The sequence below is a fragment of the Trichoderma asperellum genome, chromosome 1 (assembly GCF_020647865.1).
Source record: "Trichoderma asperellum chromosome 1, complete sequence".
In the NCBI taxonomy this organism is placed as follows: domain Eukaryota; kingdom Fungi; phylum Ascomycota; class Sordariomycetes; order Hypocreales; family Hypocreaceae; genus Trichoderma; species Trichoderma asperellum.
The window spans coordinates 5,876,894-5,900,866 of NC_089415.1; the positions used below are offsets into that span (position 1 = coordinate 5,876,894).

At 49.9% G+C, this 23,973-nt stretch overlaps 11 protein-coding genes across 11 annotated transcripts; 3 read left to right on the forward strand and 8 right to left on the reverse strand.

The window, feature by feature from the left end:
- Positions 1-890: 890 nt before the first annotated feature.
- On the forward strand, positions 891-1,358 carry TrAFT101_001824 (uncharacterized protein; the record flags this gene model as incomplete). Its single annotated transcript, XM_024907793.2, has 1 exon — positions 891-1,358. The coding sequence occupies one exon, from the start codon at positions 891-893 to the stop codon at positions 1,356-1,358; it is 468 nt and encodes a 155-aa protein (XP_024762949.1).
- Positions 1,359-2,615: 1,257 nt separating this feature from the next.
- Positions 2,616-3,174, reverse strand: TrAFT101_001825 (uncharacterized protein; the record flags this gene model as incomplete). The annotated part of the gene is made up of 1 exon (XM_066126438.1): positions 2,616-3,174. The coding sequence occupies exon 1, from the start codon at positions 2,997-2,999 to the stop codon at positions 2,616-2,618; it is 384 nt and encodes a 127-aa protein (XP_065982540.1). The 5' UTR covers positions 3,000-3,174.
- A 2,906-nt stretch (positions 3,175-6,080) lies between these two features.
- Positions 6,081-6,929, reverse strand: TrAFT101_001826 (uncharacterized protein). The gene is made up of 2 exons (XM_066126439.1): positions 6,896-6,929; positions 6,081-6,746 (listed from the first exon to the last, which is right to left on the reverse strand). The coding sequence occupies exon 2, from the start codon at positions 6,718-6,720 to the stop codon at positions 6,451-6,453; it is 270 nt and encodes an 89-aa protein (XP_065982541.1). The 5' UTR covers positions 6,721-6,746; positions 6,896-6,929; the 3' UTR covers positions 6,081-6,450.
- Positions 6,930-8,714, reverse strand: TrAFT101_001827 (uncharacterized protein). Its single transcript, XM_066126440.1, has one exon. It carries the CDS (start codon positions 8,555-8,557, stop codon positions 8,231-8,233), a length of 327 nt encoding a protein of 108 aa, XP_065982542.1. The 5' UTR covers positions 8,558-8,714; the 3' UTR covers positions 6,930-8,230.
- Positions 8,715-8,993: 279 nt separating this feature from the next.
- TrAFT101_001828 (uncharacterized protein) lies at positions 8,994-15,831 on the reverse strand. Its single transcript, XM_066126441.1, has 2 exons — positions 9,991-15,831; positions 8,994-9,888 (listed from the first exon to the last, which is right to left on the reverse strand). Exons 1-2 carry the CDS (start codon positions 15,676-15,678, stop codon positions 9,409-9,411), a joined length of 6,168 nt encoding a protein of 2,055 aa, XP_065982543.1. The 5' UTR covers positions 15,679-15,831; the 3' UTR covers positions 8,994-9,408.
- Positions 15,832-15,945: 114 nt separating this feature from the next.
- On the forward strand, positions 15,946-17,216 carry TrAFT101_001829 (uncharacterized protein). The gene is made up of 3 exons (XM_024902397.2): positions 15,946-16,324; positions 16,396-16,458; positions 16,535-17,216. Exons 1-3 carry the CDS (start codon positions 16,090-16,092, stop codon positions 17,146-17,148), a joined length of 912 nt encoding a protein of 303 aa, XP_024762951.1. The 5' UTR covers positions 15,946-16,089; the 3' UTR covers positions 17,149-17,216.
- Positions 17,217-17,380: 164 nt separating this feature from the next.
- Positions 17,381-17,713, reverse strand: TrAFT101_001830 (uncharacterized protein; the record flags this gene model as incomplete). The annotated part of the gene is made up of 2 exons (XM_024899584.1): positions 17,381-17,623; positions 17,684-17,713. 2 exons carry the CDS (start codon positions 17,711-17,713, stop codon positions 17,381-17,383), a joined length of 273 nt encoding a protein of 90 aa, XP_024762952.1.
- A 576-nt stretch (positions 17,714-18,289) lies between these two features.
- On the reverse strand, positions 18,290-20,134 carry TrAFT101_001831 (uncharacterized protein; the record flags this gene model as incomplete). The annotated part of the gene is made up of 1 exon (XM_024907795.2): positions 18,290-20,134. One exon carries the CDS (start codon positions 20,132-20,134, stop codon positions 18,290-18,292), a length of 1,845 nt encoding a protein of 614 aa, XP_024762953.1.
- A 347-nt stretch (positions 20,135-20,481) lies between these two features.
- Positions 20,482-21,101, reverse strand: TrAFT101_001832 (uncharacterized protein; the record flags this gene model as incomplete). The annotated part of the gene is made up of 3 exons (XM_066126442.1): positions 20,482-20,509; positions 20,583-20,710; positions 21,048-21,101. 3 exons carry the CDS (start codon positions 21,099-21,101, stop codon positions 20,482-20,484), a joined length of 210 nt encoding a protein of 69 aa, XP_065982544.1.
- An 841-nt stretch (positions 21,102-21,942) lies between these two features.
- On the forward strand, positions 21,943-23,023 carry TrAFT101_001833 (uncharacterized protein). Its single transcript, XM_024909613.2, has 2 exons — positions 21,943-22,589; positions 22,660-23,023. Exons 1-2 carry the CDS (start codon positions 22,052-22,054, stop codon positions 22,914-22,916), a joined length of 795 nt encoding a protein of 264 aa, XP_024762954.1. The 5' UTR covers positions 21,943-22,051; the 3' UTR covers positions 22,917-23,023.
- TrAFT101_001834 (uncharacterized protein) lies at positions 22,966-23,924 on the reverse strand. The gene is made up of 5 exons (XM_024907796.2): positions 23,614-23,924; positions 23,440-23,530; positions 23,355-23,379; positions 23,231-23,293; positions 22,966-23,155 (listed from the first exon to the last, which is right to left on the reverse strand). The coding sequence occupies exons 1-5, from the start codon at positions 23,876-23,878 to the stop codon at positions 23,060-23,062; spliced, it is 540 nt and encodes a 179-aa protein (XP_024762955.2). The 5' UTR covers positions 23,879-23,924; the 3' UTR covers positions 22,966-23,059.
- Between the last annotated feature and the right edge of the window lie 49 nt (positions 23,925-23,973).

Sequence of the window (23,973 nt, forward strand, 5' to 3'; positions counted from 1 at the left end):
TGCGACGCTGCGGTGCGGGCTCCTGAGCTGGTGCTTCGTACGAGAAGCAGATGATGCACAAAGAACGACCTAGTACTAATGCCTACGTAGGAGATACGTAAGTAAAGTAGGTACCCTCCCTCCGCAAGCCGTGGCCAGGCAGGTACAGCGGGCCCTGCAGGGCTAGTCCGTGAAGCAGCACAGTAGCAGAGTGTGCAAGTATGATACTGCAGTAGCTGTATTTGCATTCTGTTTGTATCAAGTAAATTTATTTGCACCTCGTCTTTCTCTGGTCCCCGTCGTCAGCTGCGTAGGGGTGCGTGCAGACATGCCAATCGTGGCAGTAATAATTCAATCTCTTACCTTATGCTGCAAGAGGCATTCACCCAGCTCCTTCTCTCTTTATCTGCCCTCTCTTTCAGCTTTTTGGGGCTGGTGGGGCCTCTGCAGTGCGCTTGCCGCTACTGTCCTGCGGTTGCTAGCACCACGCCCACTCCAAAACCTCGTCCCATGTACCTCTTTCCCCACCAACTGACCACTGACCACTGCCCACTTTCCACCGCCCTCTCAGCCATGTCCACACCACTGGCTGCCCACGCCCACACCACATGGTACGAGGGTACTTGCGCCCATCTGAGTGAGTCGTCCATCCCCAGAAAGTACATATGCATCCGTTGCCCTCCTCGCTTCATCAGATTCTCTCCACTGCTCCTTGTGAACCTCAACTTCTCTTCTTCGACCTTTGCTCTCTCCTTAAAGACATCGCAAAGGCTTTCGACTACCTACTTGTTATAATAACTTGAACTCTTCATCCACTCTGCTACTCAACACCATCTCGACTCACACATACAACTGTGACTCTTCCCCCACCACCACCACTACTCTTTTCTTCTATACCAACAACCATCACAATGGCCCTCGACATGTGGACCCACGAATTCTGCCTCTCCTGCGACCGACAAGTCCAGATCGACGGCGAGGCCTACTGCTCTGAAGCCTGCAAGATGGCCGACTTCGAAAAGACTCCCTCTACACCCAGCTCGCGAGCCAGCTCTCCTGGTTTCTCTCCCGTCTCTTCTCTGTCCAGCCGACCTGCTCCCGCCAAGTTCTACCTGTCGCCTGCCTACGACTTCAACCAGGCACGACGCTACGGCTCAACACCCCAGGCATCCTCCTCCTTCGGCAGCTACAGCTCGGAGACGTCGCCTCTGTCCGCACGAAGCCTCACTCCCTCGAGCTCACACAGCAGCCTCTGCTCTATGCAGAGCGTATCATCTACTGCCGAAGCCAGCCAACTGTCAGACAAGGCACGCATGGAACTGCGAGCATACGCTGTTTCATTCGAGCAGGTCAGACTGCAACGCAGGCGATCATACTAAATACCTAACAACACTCACACACATATACCCAAACACAAAACACTCAACACCACTCGGCCATGTGCCACACACACCAATCCACCATCACGCAACTCAATCATATACAAACACAACATGAAATGACACGAAACCAACCTTGCTATTACTATATTGCTCTTCTTGTTTAACAAACACTTTTTTATTTTCTTGGGTTGTTTCCTTCAGCTGTATCAAGACGGACATTACATGGAGCACCGCATACCCCAAAAAGCACTTTTTTTTGGCCTCTTTGTTTATTTAATCGAGCGCACTGTCTTCTCTACATTTACTTCTTTTATCTTTTCTTTTGTTTACGGAGTTTGATCACGGATTGATTTTGGATTATCAATGGGATCCCATCACGGGCATCTGTATACCACAATACACCACAAAGATTGGGCGGAAGACTTGATATCACACTTGTTTATTGATAGCATGGCACAAAGGGAAACACATTTGGGTGCTGGCGGGAAACACATTACGATATTTGGGACATGATCAGCGGCGCAGACCAAGATTTCAGGATCATATCAAGAATGATGGCGCAGATAAAGGCAGTCGGCGCGCTGCAAAGCCGCCCAGTCTATGGGTTTTACTTGTTTTGGAAAAAAAAGAAGTCCAAGAGGAGGGGAAGGAAAAAGGGACTGAATGGCTGTAAACGAGGCCAGTGATGGGGGATGGGTTTAGGAATTGGATAGCTCTAGCTGAGAACATGCTTTGCATCATCAATGAATAGAACAACCCTGTCTAAGACTTGGTCAAAACACTACTATTTCCTGTCTCGTCCGTGATAGTGATACAATTGACGCCATGGGCTGGGTAATCTGGCACTGGGCAGGGCCATGGCGCTTTTGCCGGTGGCGAAAGTCGATGGTGAGCAGTCAGACTGCGACATCGGATAGACTTTGCGGTATGAGTGAGCGAGAGCATGAAAGTGTGTACGCATGGACACTAGGATGACGGCCAATGGGGCCCAATGCGCTGTGTTCGGCCCAAATCACGACATGGACGCGGCCCATAGCCGAATTTCTGCTCTGTAGGCCATGTTTTGCCTTGCTCTTGCCTAACGGTATAACTCTAGTTCTGTGACTACTACATGGCATATCAAGCGTGAAGCAAAGTGGATAGGCCGTAGTGCCATGCTGTGTTACCCAAAAAAAGGGTACGGTGGCTGGTGGTACTGTAGCATCCAAGTCGCTTTCCTGCACAATCCTTGATGCAAGGTACTAAGTGGAACTTTTACACAGCAGCATCATCATCATCATCATCATCATCATAGGTGTTACCTAGCCAAGTCCAAAAAAGGCCACCTGAAAAAGCAGCCCAATGTCTGTGCCATTGGCCTCGATTTCCGATCTCTTCTCGATTGCGTCCCAAATCCACGATGGCCGCGACTGTGAAGGGAGAGAGCCCGCTGTGGCCTTTGTATGGATCGGCGCAGAGGAAAAAAAAGAGGATACGGGCCCCATTGCCTACGGTAGCCGTGCCTGACCGGCGGGGAGTAGTTGGGGCGGGTGTATCTTGATGCATTTTACGGCGGGGGAGGCACTTGCTTGACTCGAAATCCATTTTGGTTAATTTGTATAGGTATTTTGCTGTTTGTACGTATGTACTTATGTACATGGTGGTGATTCATCTTGCTCTTGTTAGGGACAGTAGATGCACTGGGAGTGAGCTGGTTTGTGCCATGTCCGGAAGAGGGTGTTAGTGTTAGTGCTCTCTCTCTCTGCCTGTGCCTGCTTTTGTGTTTTTTTTTGGTGTGTGTGCTCGTGCGTAGAGAGTGGCAAAAGAGCAGTAAGTAAATTACAACCATCCTTGAAGGAATAGCCTGCAGAAATCCTGAATTTAAATTTTTCTAAATATAATAATCAATTTTTTTTTTTCAACTATTCATGTTACTGTACTACTTCTTTCTCCTTCTAGCGTTTGCTCTAGCTCAATTGACCTGCGCTGTCATTGCATCAGTTAGTCAAGTTAATCTCCCGCGTGTCCCTCGTTCAATTGCTCCTTGGCCGTGTACATATGTACAACAAGGACGGGTCGGTGATAAGATCAGATTCTTCATTAGACTTGGTTCATACTCTTCTTCTTCTTCTTCTTCTTCTTCTTTTCTGTCTCAAATGAAAGTGGGACGGGCGAACAACCGGACGTAGCCGATGCAGCAAGGCAGGCAAGGCAAAATGGGGGGAGGGGAACAGTCAGCTGTTTCAGACGCCCTTTTTTCTTGCCTTCTTCTCGTACTCGTACATGCGTGTTCTGGATAATAATACTACCACCAAGAGGTACTACGACTGCTGCTAATAATATAGTAATAATAATAAAACCAAACCCAGCCAGTTCATTTGATCTGGACCCTGGCCGCGCGAGTGGTCTGTGTGTGCCCCTGTTGCAGCTGCGGTGGTAATGCAAAGAGCCCTTCAACGGAGTGGCTTTTTGGGACTGGATCAGTAGACACTTTGTGCAGAAGCAAGAATCAGGCAGCCTATCAGATCTTGCACGGCAGCAAACAGCAACAGATGCCTGGGGGGACCGACTCTGGCTGCCCAAAGAGGAGCCGAGCGAGGGGGTGGATGCCAATGCGCTGTTGCATCCAATGTCAAGCGTATCTGCCGTAGCATCGTAAGAGCCACAGCGTAGCATTGCCGGCGACATGGTTCTGTCGAGACGGCACGGGCGTTATGAAGGAGTCCTCCCGGCTGTATCAGCGTCCCGGTAGGCTACATGCTAATACGTAGTAAGCATGTCTCAGTTTGTTGAAAAACTCAACGTTGCAAGCATAGAGAAAATAGTACTGTGCGAATGAACAATCCCTCTGCTTGTACGTAATGCAATTATACGGTAACATGCATCGCATCAGCATCAAAACTTTAAAATCAATACGATGAAAATTTTTTCCCATCCTTATGCAAGACATTGGGAAAAGCAAAGAAAAATAGCAGGCTGCCAACTCATCGGCATCGGCGCATATCGGCCCCACGAGGAAAAGATACTACTACCATTGCCTAGGAGAAAGAAAAAAAAAAAAAAAACCCCTGGACAGTCTTTTTTTGTCTCTCTTCGTGTCTCCATCACCACCGTCCGGAAGCGTCTTCCTGCTGCTGGCCCGGCCAGCGGCTGGCCGGAAAGTGGATACTGGCCACTATGGGGAGCCCGGAATGGAGATCCAAAGATTTGCCAGCATTGTGATGCGACTGGGAGGGTGTTTTTTCCTCAGGGATATTTCTTTCAAAGGGGGGCTTTATCTCCTTGTCCATCTCCTCATCTCCCTATTTCTTTCTGATCCAAGTACGATTCATTCATTGGCGGCCTTGTATGATCATTGCACTATTAGCATGTGGGTATAGTTGCTGCATAGAAGTATAGGTAGTTGCAATGACATCGTCGATTGGCACTTGTGCTTCACCAATACTGGGCACTGCCGGCACTACAAAGCCCGAGGACCAACTTGACCCTCAAAACACCACACGTGCCTCGTCTCCTGTCCTTTGAATGGCACAACCATCACCTCATCGACCGCACTACCAGCCGCAGCTGAGCTATGCGGAATGTGGGTTGCCAATGGACTGTTTCCTCCTAACTTTTGTGTTTAGCAGCTATTAGCGGATGGCGTTTAGGGGAGTAGTGTTATAGTCTAATAGTCTAATACTGCACCAAGCCCAAAGCTGGAGAAAGCTCTCCCCGACGCTAACATGGGGAAAGATTTTTTTTTTTTTTTTTTTTCACCCTTTTGCTTGGCTCCCCTAGCTGGGCTGAGCTGGGCTGACAAGCGGATCGGCAGAATCTCGATCTGGGCTGACTGCTTGAGTGAGATTTCCGTCCATGAGTTGTTAACAAGTTTGCGACATGATGTGAGACAAGTGCGTGCATGGCCGCATCACTGAAAATTTTTTCTTCTTGCTTCTGTCTTCTTCCAATGGCAGTTGCGTATTCGGTGGAGAGATGGAACGAAAGTAAACAAGCGAGAAAATCGTGTCCTGACCCATCCAGAGTCCTCAATTGCTATCCATGACTCTCTCCCTTTTTACTCCTTTGTCTCTTTCTTTTCAACCCACGTGTACCGCATTGAATTTCCATAACGACAAAAACACTCCCCAAATTGTGGTGCTGCGGCTCGTTGCATCAGCCATAATCCACTTTTCGCATATTCGCCCCTTGCACCAGGTAAAAAGACTGTGGATGCTATTATGGGCTCCTTTGTCGTATGATGTGGCAAATTTGTGGTTCCATGATGTGTTTCCCTCCCCGCCATGGCCGTGACTAATAATCGCATTTCCCTCTTTGTCGTGCTATTCTTCAAACGTCGATGCACACACCGGCAGAGGACAATCTCGCATCCGTGTTGGAAATCTGGCGTTGTGTTATTTCGCCTTCTCTCCGGTGCCTTGTATTCGGGATCAGCTAACTGCCCAAGCCATCCAGCTCAAGCCAACGCCCAACAGCCCTCTTATTCATACGCCCCTTAAACCAGATTGTAATACTCCGCAGATGGCGCTCATATTACTCCGTCGTTGCTAATATCACCTGCTGCTACTACTACTGCTTCCTATGTACCAATGGCAATTGAGGCTGTCGCTAAGTATGTTAGTCGACGCCATCAATATCTCTGATAGCAAATCACGTCGGGAAAAAAACTTTCCTTGGCGCGGGCTCTGCCGCCCTCTGGGGTTCGGTTGTCGCTGGTCTAAACAAAAAAAAAAAAAAAAAAAAAAAAAAAAAAAAAAAAAAAAGCAGCGAATCGAGATTCAAAGCTGTTGCGCGTGGCAAACCTCGAATGCGTTTACTGCAATAGAGAAAGACCATCGGCTATCGTCCCGTTGCCACCGCCTAACTGGCCCTAAGAAGACGTCCTATATCGCAGAGGATGACATGAATATTATGTAAAATATAAGCACAAAACAGAAGGATGGGAGATTCTTCATTGCCGCGTCCGCGTCAATTGCCTTCCGGCTCTTCTCTGTCTTCCCGTGATGTCCCGTCTCTTGTAACACGGCATCAGTCGACATAAGAAATCAATTACATGTAGACATGCGCCTCTCTTCCGTACCTGGTTACCTTTTTTTCCTAAGGACCAGCCCTACTCGGCACTCGCAACAACAAACTTTGCTCTAAAATTTTCTCCGTCCTCTCTATTTTCTTCCTTCCCGCCTTCCATCTGCCGCCGATCCCTGAGAATCTTACGATCGGTGGTGTGAGCCGGGCGCGACCGGCTCTTCCGAGTAGGCGCTCTTCCGATTCGTTGTCTTCTCTCAGGCCCCTGGCAGTTTTGTTTCAAAGTTGCTCTCGGATGCAGTTTGATTCCTCGCCTTTGTTTCCGAAAAACCCTTGCAACTTTTTCTCTTTGCATCCGTGACACATTGCCGTGGAGTTTTACTAGCATTAGCATGTCATATGTTAATTAATCCTGGAAACAAGAGAGCGGAGGGGGGTGCATGATTTGCTTGACAGAATTCGTGAAACGAGGGTGTTACTGCGGTGCTCCATACTGAATGTTATTAGAGCTCCGTTATAGGAGCACTTACAAGTAATACACTCAAGCTAAAGCTACATGCATAAACTGAGTCTTGTGCTATAGCACTTTCATCTCTAGCCTACGGGCCAGCAACAATTCCACAGGCAAAATCTAGACTATAAACTTCTCAAGTGTCTACCGAATTCATGCAAGATCCACTCATCACCCTTGATCCGACCAATCTACGATTGTATCTTAGTCTAAAATGCCACATCTGCCGTCTCATCTTAAAGTTGGCCGAGCCTCAGCGTCGACTTACACCGTCCTAATACCGGCACTTTGAAAATCTCCTTCTCTAAGCCCTAAGAGTGAGATCTAGCAGATCTAACATTCCAAATTCCCCTAACACCTAACCCTAATTCAAGCAGTACCCTTAAGAAAAACAACTTCAAAGCCAGCGCCATGGCGTAATCGAGGCCTAGGATTCCCCCTTCTCGCCTTTGTCTCGCCACAACGCCAAAACCTTAATATATACGCCGTTGGAAAACAGACTTTTACACCATTCCCAATCTACTACATCTCCTCAACAAAAAAAGTAACCGCAAAAACGCCAACCGCAAGCTTAACGCCATGGCTTGCAGCATCTGACTGTGCCACAACACCGCTATCCAACTGCACACGCCCCCTTAAGCGCAAACCAAGCAGCCATAGCTTCTTCCCTCCCACAAAGCCGAAGCATCGACCATCCAACGGTCTGTTGCTCTCCTCGTAGCTCCCGCTCCCCCAAGCTTTTGTACCAAACTTGCAAGCCACAGCCACACCTTGTCTGCTAGCAAGAGCTGTTTCTTTCCCTCTGGAGAAACTTGCCACGTCTAATTCTCCGCTCTGGGGAATGGAATCTTAGAACGAGGCTTTAGACGAGGCGGAGGCTTTGCTCCCAGCTCGTCTTCTCCTCTGGTCGAGGAGTGCTCTAATCCATATTTGTTGCACATCACAGAAGCCACGATATCAACGGAAAGACGAAACAAGGTAAAAGCAATGGTAGCAGAAATCCACTTGGTTGAAGTGGCCAAAACCACTTGTCTAAGCCTTCAAGTCATATACAAAGATGCCATGTACCATGATAGATTGACACCTTTGGCAGAAATCTCCTCAGACGCGTATTACCAAGATACCCAAGATACATACAGGATACACATACTATATCCGACCACGTCGTCTTGTGGACCTCCCAAACCCAAAGAAAATCAACCAGTAAATAGTAGACACACGATCAAACAACAAAGCAAGACCGCAGAGTCACCCGCCCCCAAAGCATGAAAGTGATAGAAACACCCAGAAACAAGTAGACACCCTCCATACAAAAGGACCACGCGCTATATCAAGCTCTTTCGCCAATGATATATCACAACTCATCAAAAATCTGCAGCACTACCCCCGCGCCCGCACCCTCCATCATCTTGTTGGTAAAAAAGGGGAAAAGTGAGAATGCACAAAGCTCAGCTTGCCACGTAGAATGCCACCGCGGGTCGTTGCAAAGAACAAACACCCCCACAAGGTGCATTGTCATAATCATCATCATCATCAATAACGTCATGCATAACGGCTTCATATACGCACTTTGTGCCATACATATGAGAGAGATATTGGAGTAAAAGCACCGAGTTTCTGCATTCTGTATGTATCGTCGTATCGTTCCCGTTGTCGCAGTCCCATTTGCTCGCAGTCCCATTTGCTCTCAGTCAGTCGTCTGCAGAATGGTAGGGCGCGTACTCAAACAGTCGTAGCTGTATATCTCCTCACTACCTACTACACAACCTACGTGTACGTGAGCCCGACAGTACTACTCAACCAGCAAAGTATCTTTCTTGGGGTAACTCTTCCCTCGGCTTTAACACCAAGGCGGGGGAATAGAAATGCAAGGAGAGTTCCCACCACTTGGCAGTTAGCCGGCTGAGTATGTAGGATGTTGCGTATATATAGCCAATGCGACGTGGGATTGGTTCATGTACGGAGGGGCAGAAGCAAGCACATATGCAGTAGGAGACAAATACCTCTATCTCGTTGGCTGAGACGATGCCGCAGTGGACCACATGCAGCTCTTACATTCCCGTTTCCTGCATCCTTTCAGTAGCTGTCATTCAGTCCATCTGCCTCTGAAGGGAACTATCCACTAGGCGATGCCGATGAAAGGTGGGAACTTGAATGATATGGCCAAGAAATCACTGCTACACGTATGCTTCATCCGACCTATCGGCTTGTTTCGGGATCATTGAGGTAACATTTGGGCGTCGAGCAGACGGATCCCATCCTGAACAAGGCAATGAAAACTATCATCACAACCATTTGGTCTACATGACAAGTGTATCCCGTTCCATCTGCGCATTGAACCATTACAAAACTCCAGTAAGCATCTTGCCCCCCCCCTGCTCATATACCTCTCAATCGCCCGCCAATGAGCGTCTGCATGAGACAACAAAAAATCTTAACCCTTTTTGCCCTAACCATAATTTCTCTCTCTTGACGTGTCTTTATTAATCGGCTGCTGATTGGAGCTTCTCTTGACACGATTCAATTCTCCAGCTAGCCGCCAAAATTCATCTTCAGCTGAATGGTTGGCTGTGAAGCCTCGCTGGATAACGTCTTGTCTGCAGCACTGGCCGCTGGCCGACCCGATCGGATCACTTCTTCGAGGAACGCCCGCTGACCACCGCTTAGGCCTCCAACAATGGCTTTGAAGACCTCCTGATTCACCGCTGCCAGTTCCAGGAGGCGTGTGCTCGTCTCTGAATAGACCCCTTCGCCCTCTCCTGTCGCTCTGGCCATGAGAGCGGGAATGACCATTGACATGGCAGCTGCCACTCGATCATGCTTAACTGACCTTACATACAAGCATAGCGTGTGGCTGACGAGCGATCGAGCCTTTTCAGGATCTTCAGGCCCCACGTCTGTCACAAAAGCTATGAGTCGTGGGAAGAGATAGCGGGCAATGCTGACATCTGCCGCCGAGGGAGCTCCTTGCAGCAACAACGATCGTATGCAATTGGCTGCTATCTTGGCCGTCTTTGAAACAATGGCAAGGAGAAAAGGGTCAGTACATTGGCATAAAGGTAGGGAGGGAGGGAGCAGGAGAGCCGAGTTCGGGTGGGGCTAGATAAAACATACCATTCGATCTGTGAGGCAGTCTAGGACCTCATCTAGATAGCGTGCGACCAGGGGTTCGGTAGCAGGCAGTTGATTCGTGCCACTTGTAAACAGGATAGTGGTGGCAAGCAGGCTGTTCTTCACAGAGGTCAGAGACGTCGGCGTCTCCCGCTTCTGCGCGTTGAGGTAGATGGACAGGAAGCGCCGGAGACACCCTTGCAGCTGGATGTCGGTCGCTGATGGTCCATTGGCCGAGTCTCTCCTCGACTTGGACATGCTGGCGATGAATCGTTTCAGTATAGCGAGCGATTGTGGTACAATCAGCTCCTGGCACTCTGGTGTAGCAAGGATCGTAGCGAAAATGTGAATGATGCAGGCGTGCAAGTCCGTTTTGATGATGGACGGGAACACTTCCGCAGCATCTACAATGGCATTGAGCGCCGTTCTAATCAATAGAATAGCTTCTCCATTGATCTGGTGTCGAGCCGGCGCGTTGCTCTCGGATAAACCGGGTAGGATGCCAGATAGGACAAGGACGATGATTCGGGTCAGTTCGAATAACTGGTCAATGTCCTCAGAGAGGTCGCCATCGTCATCCGACTGTCTTCGAGCAGAAGGATGAGTAACACATAGATCTCTGGCAACCTCGACGATGACGCTCTGGACATCCAAACCCTCCGTCAGTACCAGACGATCTAGAAGGTCCATTGTCTCGGAAAATACATCAGGCCGGTAGATTGCGTGACCAGTCACGCTAGGGTGTAGAATCTTCTTTAGAGCTTGCAAGATGGCTAGCATCTGCTCCTGCGTAGCTAGGGAGTTGTCTTGGCCGGGCCGAGTCGCCAGGGCCTCAAAAGCGAGGCCGAACAACACGAAGAAGAAGGCCACTGGTTCATCTCGGTAGTTAATGCCCGGAACTTTTGCTTGTCCATTCGTAGATGTCTCGCTTAGCTCTTTGCCGTCCAGGGCGTCAAAGACAAATTCGCTGTCCTGTTCAATCAGACTTGCAATCGCATCAACCAGCTTGAGCCATGCGTCTTGGTAGAAGCGAAGCAAGGTCTCGCGATTCAAAGCCGCGTAGATGGAGTCTAAGCTGCCCGATAACGAGGGTGGTCCTAGTGTCATTGAGATATCCGGCTCGAACCGAAGCCGTGCAAATTCACGGAGTGACTCAAGCCAGAGCGGCGTTAATTTCCCAATATGCGGTTTGAGAACATCTAGTAGATACTTTTGCTCTGTGCTGGCCACTTGCAGCTCAGCCCAGGCCGAGAACACGGAGATCTTGACCATGACTTGAGCATTGGAGCTGAGACCCTTTAGATCACCAATTCCCGCATTTTCATTATCACTGGAGAAGTTCTCCAGAGCATTCACCAGTGTCTTTAAAATACGCCCCATTCGGTCAACATCGGTAACAATGCCTATTGAGATGAAGCTTGCGCAGACATTAACCGCCTCTGAAGCCAGCTCGGGGGATGAATCCGCCGCAAATGCCGGTGTTAACGCCGAGCTGATTTGTGCTTGATACTGCTCCAAGAGCATGGCCTCTTCAAAATCAGGGTCGGGTGTCTTGCCAAACATCTTGAGAACTGCGCCGATGATCTTGAGACCCCAGATGCGCAGCTCCAAAACGCCTGATGTCGACGCAGAAAAAGCCATGCGCACGACATCAGCAATCTTATTCTGCAGCGCAAGCTGAGCTTTCGACTCGCCGTGTGTCGCCACATCCTTTGCAATAATAGCAAACATGTCATATATACAGCTCATCGCAAACGTTGTTACTTGCCAGCGCAGAGGTTCCGCTTCTGATGCTCCATCGGACTTGTCTTCCTTCGCACCCGTCGAAGCAGCTGCAAATCCTGCAGCTTCCTCGTCTCGTAAATCAGGCATTCCGCCTGTTGTAGACTTATTTACGTTCTTGTCTTCCTCTGGCTTAGCCCTTGTCATTTTCAGAACGGATTGGAAGCGCTGAAGCCACAACGAGGTCTCGTTCAGACATGTCTGATGCAACCAATTTCGAATGATATTTCGGATGCCATCATGAGATGGATCGGCGTCAAGTACCAGCCACAGTTGATCTTCGTATCCTTTGTCTGCTTCTCTTAAAACATCTCGCGGGTCTCGCTTCATGATATTATATAACCCATCTACAGCCACATCTCGTAGAGTTGCGTGCTCGGACGAGAGATATTTCTGCAAAACTTTGACGTAATCGCCAAAATGCATCTGTCCAGGAGCATACAAGGAGAGATGCTCCAGGCATCCCAGCGCAGCTCGCTCGACGAATACATCTTCTTCATCTTGGAACTGCCCAACCAAAGTAAAGATAAGCTCTCGTGACTTGTTAGCATCTTGAAGATCAGGCCCAAGCACATTGATAAGCGAGTCGACACTTCGTGCAATAGCTGCTGTGGTCGAAAGTTCCATTTCAAAGTTCATCGTAATGGCCGATGATATTTCAGAATGATGTGTCTCAGAAATGTAGAGCTGTGCGAGCATACCCAAGGTGCTTGGCACGTAAGTAGCAAAACTTAAACCGGCAGCGTCTGACGCCAGTGACAATGCTTCAAGAGCCCAGTAATGAACCACAGGATGGGGATCGTTGCAAAGCGACATCAGGATACCAAGTATAGTTTTCAGATGGTAACCGGCAGCCATTCCGCCCACTTTGGTCTGGATAGCACCCAGGGCCATTGCGCAACCCGCTCTGGCACTAGGTTCTCGGTTTCCGACAATGGTGTCAACAAGGTATTTAATCTCCTGGTTTGTAAATGCGTTACCATACACGTTGCATAGTCTCGCAACAGCAGCATAGCCAAGGCTCCTAACATATTGGTCAGGATCAAGGACAAAATCTCTAACGATATCCTGCAGTAATCGCTCCACAGCAATATTGGCAATATCTCCAGATGGAGAGCTAGTCTCTTTAACGGCAACTCTCATCGTGCAAAGAACTGCCGTTGCAAGATTGACATTGATAGCTGCTTTGCGTCCTGGGTCTCGTTGAAGAGAACCTGCTGACGCAAACGTTCTAATTTGCTCTAGAATACTTTCTTGAACCTTGGCCGGAGTCAATGGAAATGCGAAAGCAAATAACTGGATGGCGCTATTGATGACCTCGGTGGCTGGGGGATCAGGGTCTGTTGATCCGTCATCTACGCCGCCGACATACAGCATTGACGCATCATGCTCTAGACTGCCGCAGACCGGCGATTGCAATAGACTATCAATAAAAGCCTCTGAATCATTCTGCCGAGTCTTATCTTCCTGTATAGCGTTCTCGTTTTGGCCTGGGAGCGGTTTGACATTGAAACCCGATACGATACCGGTTATTCCAAAGCCGGTGTTGTCACCAACATCCCAAACTGACTCAAAAGTACCGGCGGCATTCGCAATCGACGCACTCAATGAGTTAGGCGTGTAGTTATCGGGGTCCGCAAAGAGAGATATCGCAAGAGTCAGCAGATTTGACTGCAAAAGGGCTTCGCTTCCACCTGCAGGGCTCTGGTTCACCAATTTGATATAGCACTGCAAGACTCTGCGTTGCACCATCCTGTCAAGGTCTTGCAGTTGGAGAGCAGGAGTAAGCCTCTGAGAAATGTCCTCAGTTATCTTCTTAGATGGCAGCGTCTTTAAAAAGGCTGTTGTGCTTTGGAGCATTGCCGCTATACGCTTGGAGACGTCGACCGTAAGAAGCCGGTTGTTGAACTGGAGGAAAGCTAGAATGGAGCCCAGAGCGCATTCTCTGACATGAGTAAGAAATGATGCCTCGAGAAGGCTCCTGGCTGAAGTGTTATCTTTGGCCAGAGGCTTTGGCAGTGCATTCTTCCAAAGCAAGAGCAGCTGCGACAAATGGATCTTGACGAAATTTGGACCCAAAGACATAAGGCCACCGATAAGAATCCAAGCGACTTGGATTTGGGTGCTCGAGACACGGAGCTCTGACTGGCTGCTGGATTTGAGTAAATTTGTTGCCATTGTCAAAACTCGGCTGTCCACATCAAGAGAGCCATGCAATGGGCGGGAAGGACTGGCGCTTAGAGTAGCAGCCAGACCATGAGCAAACCCAATGCATCGCCTAGGAGAGTTGCGCCCAGTCCCAAGCAGAGACAATTCACGGCTGAGGCTGTTCATGCAGACCGAAAGGCACGGCAGCAACTGTTGAGGACATGCGAGAACAAAAATCTTCATGCAGTTCGACGCAAATACTTGCACAGAATAGCTTGGGTGCTGTAGCACTTGCAATAGCCCATCTCGGCAAGGCTCTGCAAAGCTGTTTGCAGCGGACCCAAGTGACTTTAGTAGCGATGCAACGGCATTCAGAGCAGCAATGAGAGTGTGCTTCTGAGGCTCTGGCTTTTCAGCCAAAGCTTGAGGATAGTTTTTCAAAACGCCGCTAATCAGAGATTCTGCCGCGGATTTTTGGCCAGATTCTCCCAGGATCTTGCGCCCAATGACATCCTGGACGATGGTGTCCACAATCTTTCGAGAAATGAGCAAGCGATAGCGGTTGTTGCTGATGGTTGCGTGGCTGAGGATGTCAACGGTCAAGCTTTCTACTATGCTAAGATAATTGGCCTGCACGGTCTTCTCTCCCAGTCGGCGGAAAAGTTTTCCATAGCATACTCCAATAGCAGCTCGAGATTTGTTGGTGGTTGCAGGCTTGACAAAGTAGCCAGCCAAGACTTTCAAAATATCCTGCAGCGACAGAGCAAGGTCCTGACTCCGCTTGGCGCCAGGAGCTGGGCTTGACGGGCGAGATGGAATCTCGTCCTCATCTCCCACGATGCTGGGGTGCGTGGATGCTCGTTTAAGCTTGATTTTAGACTTTTTATTCTTGGCGGCAGCGTCTGCGGCGCTGGACTCAGAATATCCTTGCACAAGCGCCTCGGCAAAACAGCTGGCCATGGCATTTCGAACTTTGGCGGATGACGAGTCGGCAGCCTTGAACATTGCTGTCTCCAGCTTGTCGAAGTCGGTCGAGTTCTTAAAGTACATGGTGTGTCGCATTAATGCTTTAAGACATCGACACGCAGACGCAACGACGAGAGTTCCCTTGTCAACGGAGGCATGGTTCCTTGCCTGCTTCCATATATCCCGAGAAATGTATTCGTCCATGGATCCCTCAACCATAATAATAATCTTCTCCAAAGCGGTAAACACTGCTGCTCTTATTCCTGCGTTATTCGAGGCCGATTTAAGCAGCTTTAGCAGCGTTGTGCAAGCCAGCTGGTGGAGTCCAATTGCGCTGTCCCCCGCAGAGGCAAACACATCTCCCAGGCAGCTAACAGCCGCATGCTTTGCGCGAGTCTCGCCATCCTTCGATTTTCCTCCCGCCGCTATTGCTATAAGATCGTTTATCGTTTCGAATAACAGCTTCCTGTCTCCCTTCCCGAAAATGTGGGCCAGACAAGCTCCCAGGTTGTTTCTGATGACCCGAGACGGCTGCGGGGTGGAGAGACTGATGATCTGGAATATTTCGCGTTTGAGGTAGAACTGCTGGGATGTACAATCGTCTGCTGCAAGCCCCAATACATGCTTTTTCAATCTCGAAACAAACGTGAGGAGGAAGAGATCTTGCTGTTCGGCGGGGAGCGCTTGAAGCTTTGGGAGATCCAGCTCCGGGTTGGCAGTGACTGAATCGGCGACGGCACTGGCCTGCACGCTCGGCGCACTGGCTGGAGCTTCGGGCTCCTGGCTCGACGACATGGCAGGCGGTATCCGGCGTCGTCAGAGGGGCCCTCGTTTGTCGTATTCTATGTTGTCGTAATCAGGTCTTCGCTATCTATGGTCGTCCCAAAACTCAGTGATAGGGGGATGATGGCCAGCATTCCAACAGGTATGATGATGGGCATCGACACTAGCGGTGGTGCAATGGCCAATCAGCAGGCGCCGGTGGCCCTGGATGGGCAGCCTCTCGGCCCCAAGCTCCAGGGAAGATCGTTAACCCGGCGCATTTGGAGGAACATGCGATAGTGCCGCTTAGTGCCCGGAAGCTCGAATATCTTTGAATTGGTGTCTCAAAATACGGGGACCCAAAATCGATTTCAGCCTCTGAGACGACTGGAGAGCATTTGTGGATGTACGTTGTTTGGTGATTTATACTAACGACTCGTTACGATGAACCCCGCAAGATCGTTTTCGCTTCTGATAAAGTCCCGCCTCTTAATCCCTTCTCGCGCATCTTCAAGCGGTCTTGTATGCCCGTCATGTCTGCGGTCCTTTGGAACGACGGCGTCTCAGTACGCAGGACATAATAAATGGTCCAAAACAAAGCATATCAAAGCGGTTACAGACAAAAAAAAGATGTCTGACCGCGTTTCATTTACAAAGCTCATCACCATGTACTCTAAAAGTTCGTGACACCAAGCACCCCCTCGCAAAGTCTCAGAAAGAGCCATCTAACGCTATGAGTTTAATAAAAAGTGTATGGTGAGGATGTCAAGTTCAACCCACAGCTAGCAAATGCAGTTGCAGCAGCAACAAAAGGTACCTATATCTATGATTCGATTCATTATACCCTCATAATGTTGAATCGATATATTAATCCAATGCGTAATTTTAGCGAGCGTTCCCAAGTCACTAATTGAGAGCGCCATTGCAAGAGGCCAAGGCCGCTCTGCCACAGGTGCACAGCTTGAACCCATGACGCTGGAGATTCTAATGCCACCTAATATCGCCCTGGTTGCCGATATCGAGACGGATAATAAGACACGCAGCTTGCATGATCTCAAATTTGTGGTCAAGAAGGCCGGTGGACTCGTGGGCTCCACTGCATTTTACTTCTCGAGACGCGGACGGGCCATATTTAAGCCTAAAGATGGTGGGCCATCCTTATCAGATGTATTGGAAGAAGCAATTGAGCATGAGGGCACTGAGGATGTTGAAGAGCATCCAGACGGAGGATTTTTGATTTGGACTGAGCCATCCAAGCTCATGGCCATCACGGAAGCCATTTCTAAACGGTTCGAGCTCGAGGTGGTCGAGTCTGAGATAATGTGGGCTGCGAACGAAGACACTCAGGCTGACGTCGACTCAGCCGAATTGGTAGAAAATTTGAATACCTTGCTTGCTGGTCTTCGGGAGTATACCGAAGTCAGAGCACTGTTTGCCAACATTCGCCAAGGCGCTATCACGGACGACGATTGGGACAAGCTGGAGAGACATATCGATATATAGCTGTAACAAATCCTATCATCGTACAAAATTCATCCAAAATCACCCATTTGAGTTGAGTTATTTTTCCCCCCTTAGTCCGCCTTTCTGCAGGCTGAACGCCAATTATGCATTTTGTCCTATATTCACCAATAGCGCCAATTCAATCATATAATACAATTCGGGATTTATCCATTCTCCCAATTTTTTTGCCCCCGCAGGCTGTCGTGTGATAGGTAAACATTTGCCTAGACAATTAAGAGCTTTCGTTCCTTTGCGCTTGCTCCGCCTGTTGTCGCTGCCTCTCCTCTTGAAGAGCTTGTCGAATCTTTTGCCGTGCCACGATTCTCTCGTACTCCGCAATGACTTCTTCTCTATCTTGGGGTAGCTTGTTGCATTCTTCAGGCTTCGGCCAAAAATCGTGAACCTTGAAGCGATTGTCCAGGTTCGTTCCAAAATAATACATGAACCCGATTGGGAACATAAGGCAGACGCCGAACTACTCCGGGAAAGGCCAAGATTAGGAAATGCCGCTGCGTTGAAAGTTGAAGGGTCCTACCTTAAAGATCTCGAGTTGAATTCCAGGCATTTTGAATCGGGATTTTCTGTATGTCGAGAATGACTGGTTGGGGTAATGGTAATGTGGAATGTCAGCCTCAAATCCTACAGGCTGGATGACAAGAAGTTCCTCTTACATGCACTTACATCATAACCTCGATAAAGCGGTAGCTTCACAACCCCGCCATCACACCACTAATTCCGCTCTAAGAAACGGCTGACAGGCAGATCCAGGTACTAGCACCCGAGTTGACATTAAAAGATCCATGGAAGCATAAAATACTTGGCCCATATGTGTATTATCAGGGCACATCCTGACTATGACTATGCGTATACAGTTTTGATCGGTGATAAAACATAATTTGAGTAAATGGGGTGTTTATGATATAATGTCGCTCAGACGAGAAGCCCTGCCCTCCACCTCATGCTCATTCTTTCTCATAAAAAATGACAAAACACACAAATCCTTCGCAGAGATGAACGCCATCGAGATTTCCATTTCCATATAGTCCGAAATCCATACCCACCCACCATGCCTTAATAAGTTGAGATAGGAGACCAACCTCCGAGACAAGACGCCAGCAAATTTCATATATAAAGAATCATATCACCGAGTGGCGCCATTCTTTTTCCTTTCCGCCTGTGCTTCCTCCATCATGAAGCGCTCAGTGAAGCTCCGCGGCGTTCCGGCAAAGCCAGGCTGAACAACGCTGGCACGGAAGCTGCTGAGATCTCCCTCATCCATTCCGCTGCGGCCATCCAGACCTCCGACAAAAGTGTTAAACTGGCCCAAAGAGGCAGCCCTTGCGTGCACTTCAGGGTTGCGCACAACAGGCATGATGACTGGCCGACCTTTGTATGATCCAAGGGACCCTGGCTGGAACCTGGACACGGTGGACATGGAGTTCTCTGTTCTCTGTGGCCGCGCGATGGAAACAGCTGGTGATGTCGAATAAAGCGGCTGCTGAGCGGGCCGAGCCATGTTTGGAACTTCATCCTGAGATTCGTCGTCATCTGATGGCTCGTCAGGCGGGGGAGCTGCCGGTCTCTCGCGTGGCTTCGGTGGGGCACTTAGGCCGGCAGGTTCAAATTCAAACAAGTCATCATCATCACCATAATCGTCCAAGCTCTCATTGTCCATAGTAGCAGGAGTCCTGCTCTCTCGAGAGTCATTGGTATTCGGATGTGACGCCGTGGCTGAAATTCCGTTACTCGCTCCTCTTATCGGCAACTGAGCGGCTGAAGGTGACGTAGACTTCTGCTTAAGAGCAGACTTGCGTTTACCCATGGCCAAATAATCGCCCTCATCATCTGACGAGTCGTCGGTACTCCTGTTGGTTTCTGATCCGTGGCCGTTGGTATCCCCAGAATCTAATGTTGTATTCTTGCTTTGGGCAGCGCCTGCTGAAATTTCTATTCTTGGGTTGTTTGTAGTAGATTTTGTCTGCTCCATGGTTAAAGCCCCCTTGTTCGCGCCGTCTGGTTGGGAATTGGCCCTGTCTGCCTCAGGGTCGACGACAGTCCACACGGTACCTTCCTCAGCTGGCGCCCTAGACAAGGCTCTCAAGGCCTCTGTAGAAGAGCTTTTCCGAGGAGGTTGCCACTCCTCGATATCGTCGCCAAGTATCATATCCGAGGCAATTGGCTCGTCCTCTGCGGTCGGCGACGCTGGGCCAGGAGGTATAAATTCCACTTGCTGAGGCGATGACGTAGGTAGCACCTCTGCACCCATGAACTCGAACCGCACCCGCCTTGGGCTCTGAGGCGGTTTAGATATACTAGAGGAGCGTCGCATCGCACTTCGCATAACTTTGGAATCGCTCTTGTCTGAGCACGCTGACGAGGTTGACTCTTCGGTGGCGGTTCTCACGAGGCGGTTCGCCTCGGCTGGAGCCTGGCCGCCTGCAGGAGCCGCGTTGTTCCCTGGGGTTACAAGGCTGTCCACGGTGACACCATTGTCGGTGGCAGTGCTGTTGTCGGCAGCCGGCGTTTCCATGACAGGCAGCAGCGGGAAGGGGTCCGTGGCCTGGGTGGAAGTCGTCGAGGTAATAGCCGGCACAGCAGGGCGGTTGTAGGGAGGGGAGCTGTCCAGCAGCGGGAGATAGCTTGGCGTGAAGAGGCCCTGCAGCTCTGCCTCTCGGTCGTGCGAGCCGTTGGGAGCCTCGATACGAGGAGAAGCCTCGGGCGTCGCAGCCTGCTGGAATGTGGCCGGTTGGGGCCTGTCAGGTGGTTGTGAGTCAGCGGCCTCCAGCTCGGGACGCAGTATCGGGTAGTTGGCAAAGGACGGTGCAATGGCTTGCTGGATGCTGGTCGCGACGCTGGGGTTGACGCCGGTGAGCAGGTCGTGGTAGTAGCGCTGGAAATCGGTGATCAGGTCGTAGCGATAGGCTTGCAGCCTGCCCTCCAATTCATCCAGCTTGGTGTGGAGGCTGCTGAGCAACGTCGCCTCCATTGTGGCTAACAAGATGCTGCAAGCGGACTGGAGCGTGTCAATGGCCGTGATCTGCGCATGACGCTAGGGCAGAGCGGGGGAGCGAAGGCGGCCACTGTCTTGGAGCCGGGAAACTCTATCAACGAGCCAAACAGAGATGATTTTTTGAGTTCCTGCGTCTTGGGGGAAGATGGACAGAGGCACAGCTAAGCGTCGATCTGAGGATGTGGATGTGGGTTAAGCTACATTTACATAGCGTGGGTTATTCCCCCACTCAGTGGCCTTGCCCGTGACCTGCGTCGAGTCGAGCAAGAGAGGCTACTTGTTATCACTTTGCACACCGAGACGAGATATTTATTGATCATGCCCTAGGAGCCGGTGTGTGATTGGAAATAACTCCAGAAATGTTCTGCGTCAGCTCCGAAGCCGCACCAAGCGCCTTGTTCCGGTTTTGCTGGAGGGGGCTTACGCTAGGCAGAGAGTAGTTGAGCACTCGTCCGGATATCGTGGCATCGCACCAGATTGGCGCTCGCCCAGCTCAACCGCCGCCGGGACCACAGGGCGCTTGGCGGTATAACAAATCAGCGCTGCTGCTCGCTAATCGCACTGGAAACCCTTCCGCTTCCTGCGATGCAAACAGCACGAGACTTGATGGAGCTGGCCGGCGTCGCATCAGCTTCGCCCCGTAAATTTATCGCCTGGATGTGGCAGACCACCCTTCCGAACCCCGGATATTCCAGGCTTCTTCCAGACCAACGAGCGCCGAGCCAAGCCCTCCCTGCCCCCAAACTAGGCCTGGCGAGCGTGGGCAGACGTGGGCAAAGACGTGGGATACAGAGGGGTCCAGGGCGCTGCTCATGCATCATGCTGCAGATCTCCCCCTGCTGGCCCCTCATTGCTCATCGCCCATTTCTTCATGTATGTATGTACATACAGTATGGTTCTTCGGCAGCACGCGGATAGGCTGGTACTCAATGCCTGTGCTCATGCTGTAGATATCGAAGTGGGCATACAAGCAGTGCTGGTAGATGGCTTTCCAGCCTTTAACATGTTATATACATGTGTTTTCAGAGCCTTGTAGATGTTTGGGATCCAGAATATGCCCACTCCGGGCAGGGGTTGTTTCCGCCAAGTGCTCTCTATCATCTCTTTTCTCTTGTGACCTCGTGTTATCACGCTTAGTGGCTACCGGCGGCACACTTGGGCCGCCGCCCGGATACCTGCGTATTCGTTCAATGGAATAGGTATGACTAGGCCTAGTGTGAGCTGCTAAAGTTGCCTTGCAGCACTTAGCAAAAACAATGGCGGATATTGTTGGCTGCCACTGGGCTGGCTAATCTTGGATAGAATGGTGTCGCTCACATGATACGACCTCGTATCAGATATGAAGAGATAAGGCCTCACACTCCATCTAATAACCGAGTAACAGTGCTGATATATGGGAGCAAACAAGGCTATCTAACACATTGTCTGTTGCAATCTACATGTACCTGAAGTGGTCAAGATCGAACTGTGTTTGCGGTGCAGATGGCTGGGTTAATATCGGCATCATGCTTCGCTATTGGATATTTTAAGTGATGAAATATAATTCAATAAGCAACATCTGGCCCTCTATATCAGTAGATTTTAGCTTTTATTGCCTGCCTTTCATCCAAGAACCCAAGAACATTGAGCACCAGATACGGCTGCGTTGCTGAATCGTCGCAAGCTAGCGCCTGCAGCTCACACCGCTTTCCCATTATGGACGGCCCATGGCTAGCTATCGAAATTCTGCCCATAGCCTCGCTGCCAGCTTGTGGAGTCCGTGCCGGTTGCGCGTGCTTGCTCTCGCCAATATCCCCTTTGGCCGTCAACAACTTCCGCTGCATGCCATCGAGCAGAAAGCCCAAGGGACGCTGGATCAATCCACTCTAACCTCCATTGCGACGATTCCCAAAGATGTCAACCATCCCGGCCTCGGCCCTCCAATCGGGGTCTCCGCCCACGATCCCGCTGCCGTTCAATGCCAAACAGCCTGAGAAGGTTACGCTATACCCGCTATCCAACTATACATTCGGTGTGAAAGAAACACAGCCTGAAGAAGATCCGTCCGTAATTGCCCGCCTGAAGCGCCTAGAAGAACATTTCAGCGAACATGGCATGCGCCGAACATGCGAAGGCATCCTGGTGTGTCATGAACATAACCACCCGCACATCCTGATGCTGCAGATCGCAAACGCGTTCTTCAAGCTCCCTGGAGACTATCTGAAGCCAGAGGACGACGAGGTCGAGGGGTTCAAAGCTCGATTGGATGAGAGACTTGCGCCAGTAGGCCGACTAGGCGAGGGAGAAGAGGCTGGGGACTGGGAGGTTGGCGAGTGCCTGGCGCAGTGGTGGAGGCCAAACTTCGAGACCTTCATGTATCCATTTGTCCCTGCGCACGTCACACGGCCCAAGGAGTGCAAAAAATTCTACTTCATTCAGCTACCGAAGAGCAGTAAGTTTCATCTAATATCAAGATGGTTTCTGTCGCAGCCGCTAACGTTCTCCCCTTTTCTTCCAAACAGAGGTTCTAAGCGTGCCAAAGAATATGAAGCTTTTAGCCGTCCCTTTATTCGAGCTTTACGATAACACTGCTAGATATGGACCGCAGCTGTCTGCCATTCCTCATATCCTTAGTCGCTACAACTTTGAGTTTGTTGATGAAAATGGCGACGTGGTTGCTGCAACCCCTGGTTCAGGCGCCCCCGATGGATATGTGCCCAAAGCCAAGGTTCTGGCCGGAGACGACACGGATATGGTTGAGGAAAATGGGACACATTGAATGAAATGAATGGCATATTGGAAAAAAAAGACATGGCGATGGTGTTTGGCGTATAGGTAAAACGACTCAATGTATACAGCTTTGAAGCTACAGGTTGTCTAATAAATACAAAGATTTCCAATTCAATGTTATAGACTCTCTCCTTATGCCTTTTCTCCCTGAATTGTTGCCACGATGCGACGCTGGTGTTTACTTGCCCTGAATTCCAAGTACCAGATTCCCTGCCATGTTCCCGTGGCCTTGAAGAAGTGTTAACAGGAAACAGGCAGGCATAACCATATGCATAAACAAGGGATGAAGCTTTGCAAACTTACCAACTTGCCATTCTGGATTGGAACGGTGACACTGGCACCGATAAGTGCTGATTTGATATGAGCCTATGCAAAGTTAGATAAACATTTCTAAGTTCGTTGTAAAGGTATGTGGATCGAGGTTCACCGGCATATCATCAGGGCCTTCAGCGCTGTTATGAAAGCATTAGCATAAAAACTTGAATTGAAAAGCCGGCCATTCGTATACATACTCATGTCGGTACAGGGCCTCTCCTTTGGCCCCGAAATCTGGCGCAATGCGGTCGAGAGCATCGCTCATGTCTGTTCTAACATCCTCATCCCCTAAGGACCCACAGTATGAGACTTTTGCACACAATTCTCCTCATTCCGAAGAACGCTCCAACGAATGATATTAAATAACGTACAATTCTCGTTCAGGCTTAGGGCACAGCTTGTGTGTTGGACGAATAGATTCAGCAATCCAACCTTGTAGCCTTTTAACTCTGGGAGCGCAGACACTATCTGGTCCGTGATGAGATATGAGCCACGCGATTGGGCTGGTAGTGTGATTTGCTTCTGGAACCAAGACATGGTGGGGGCAGAATCTGCAGGTGGTGGCACTTGTGAGAAGATGAGGCTGAGAGGAAGAGTCCAGATATAGTAGATTGAATTGGGAAACAGTGTGATCATAAACAGGAGGATTAGGAAAATGGTTTTTATATCACTAGTTTGCTGAGGCATTCTGTAGTCACAGTGAGGTTATGAGAAGTGGAGACTTGAAGCTG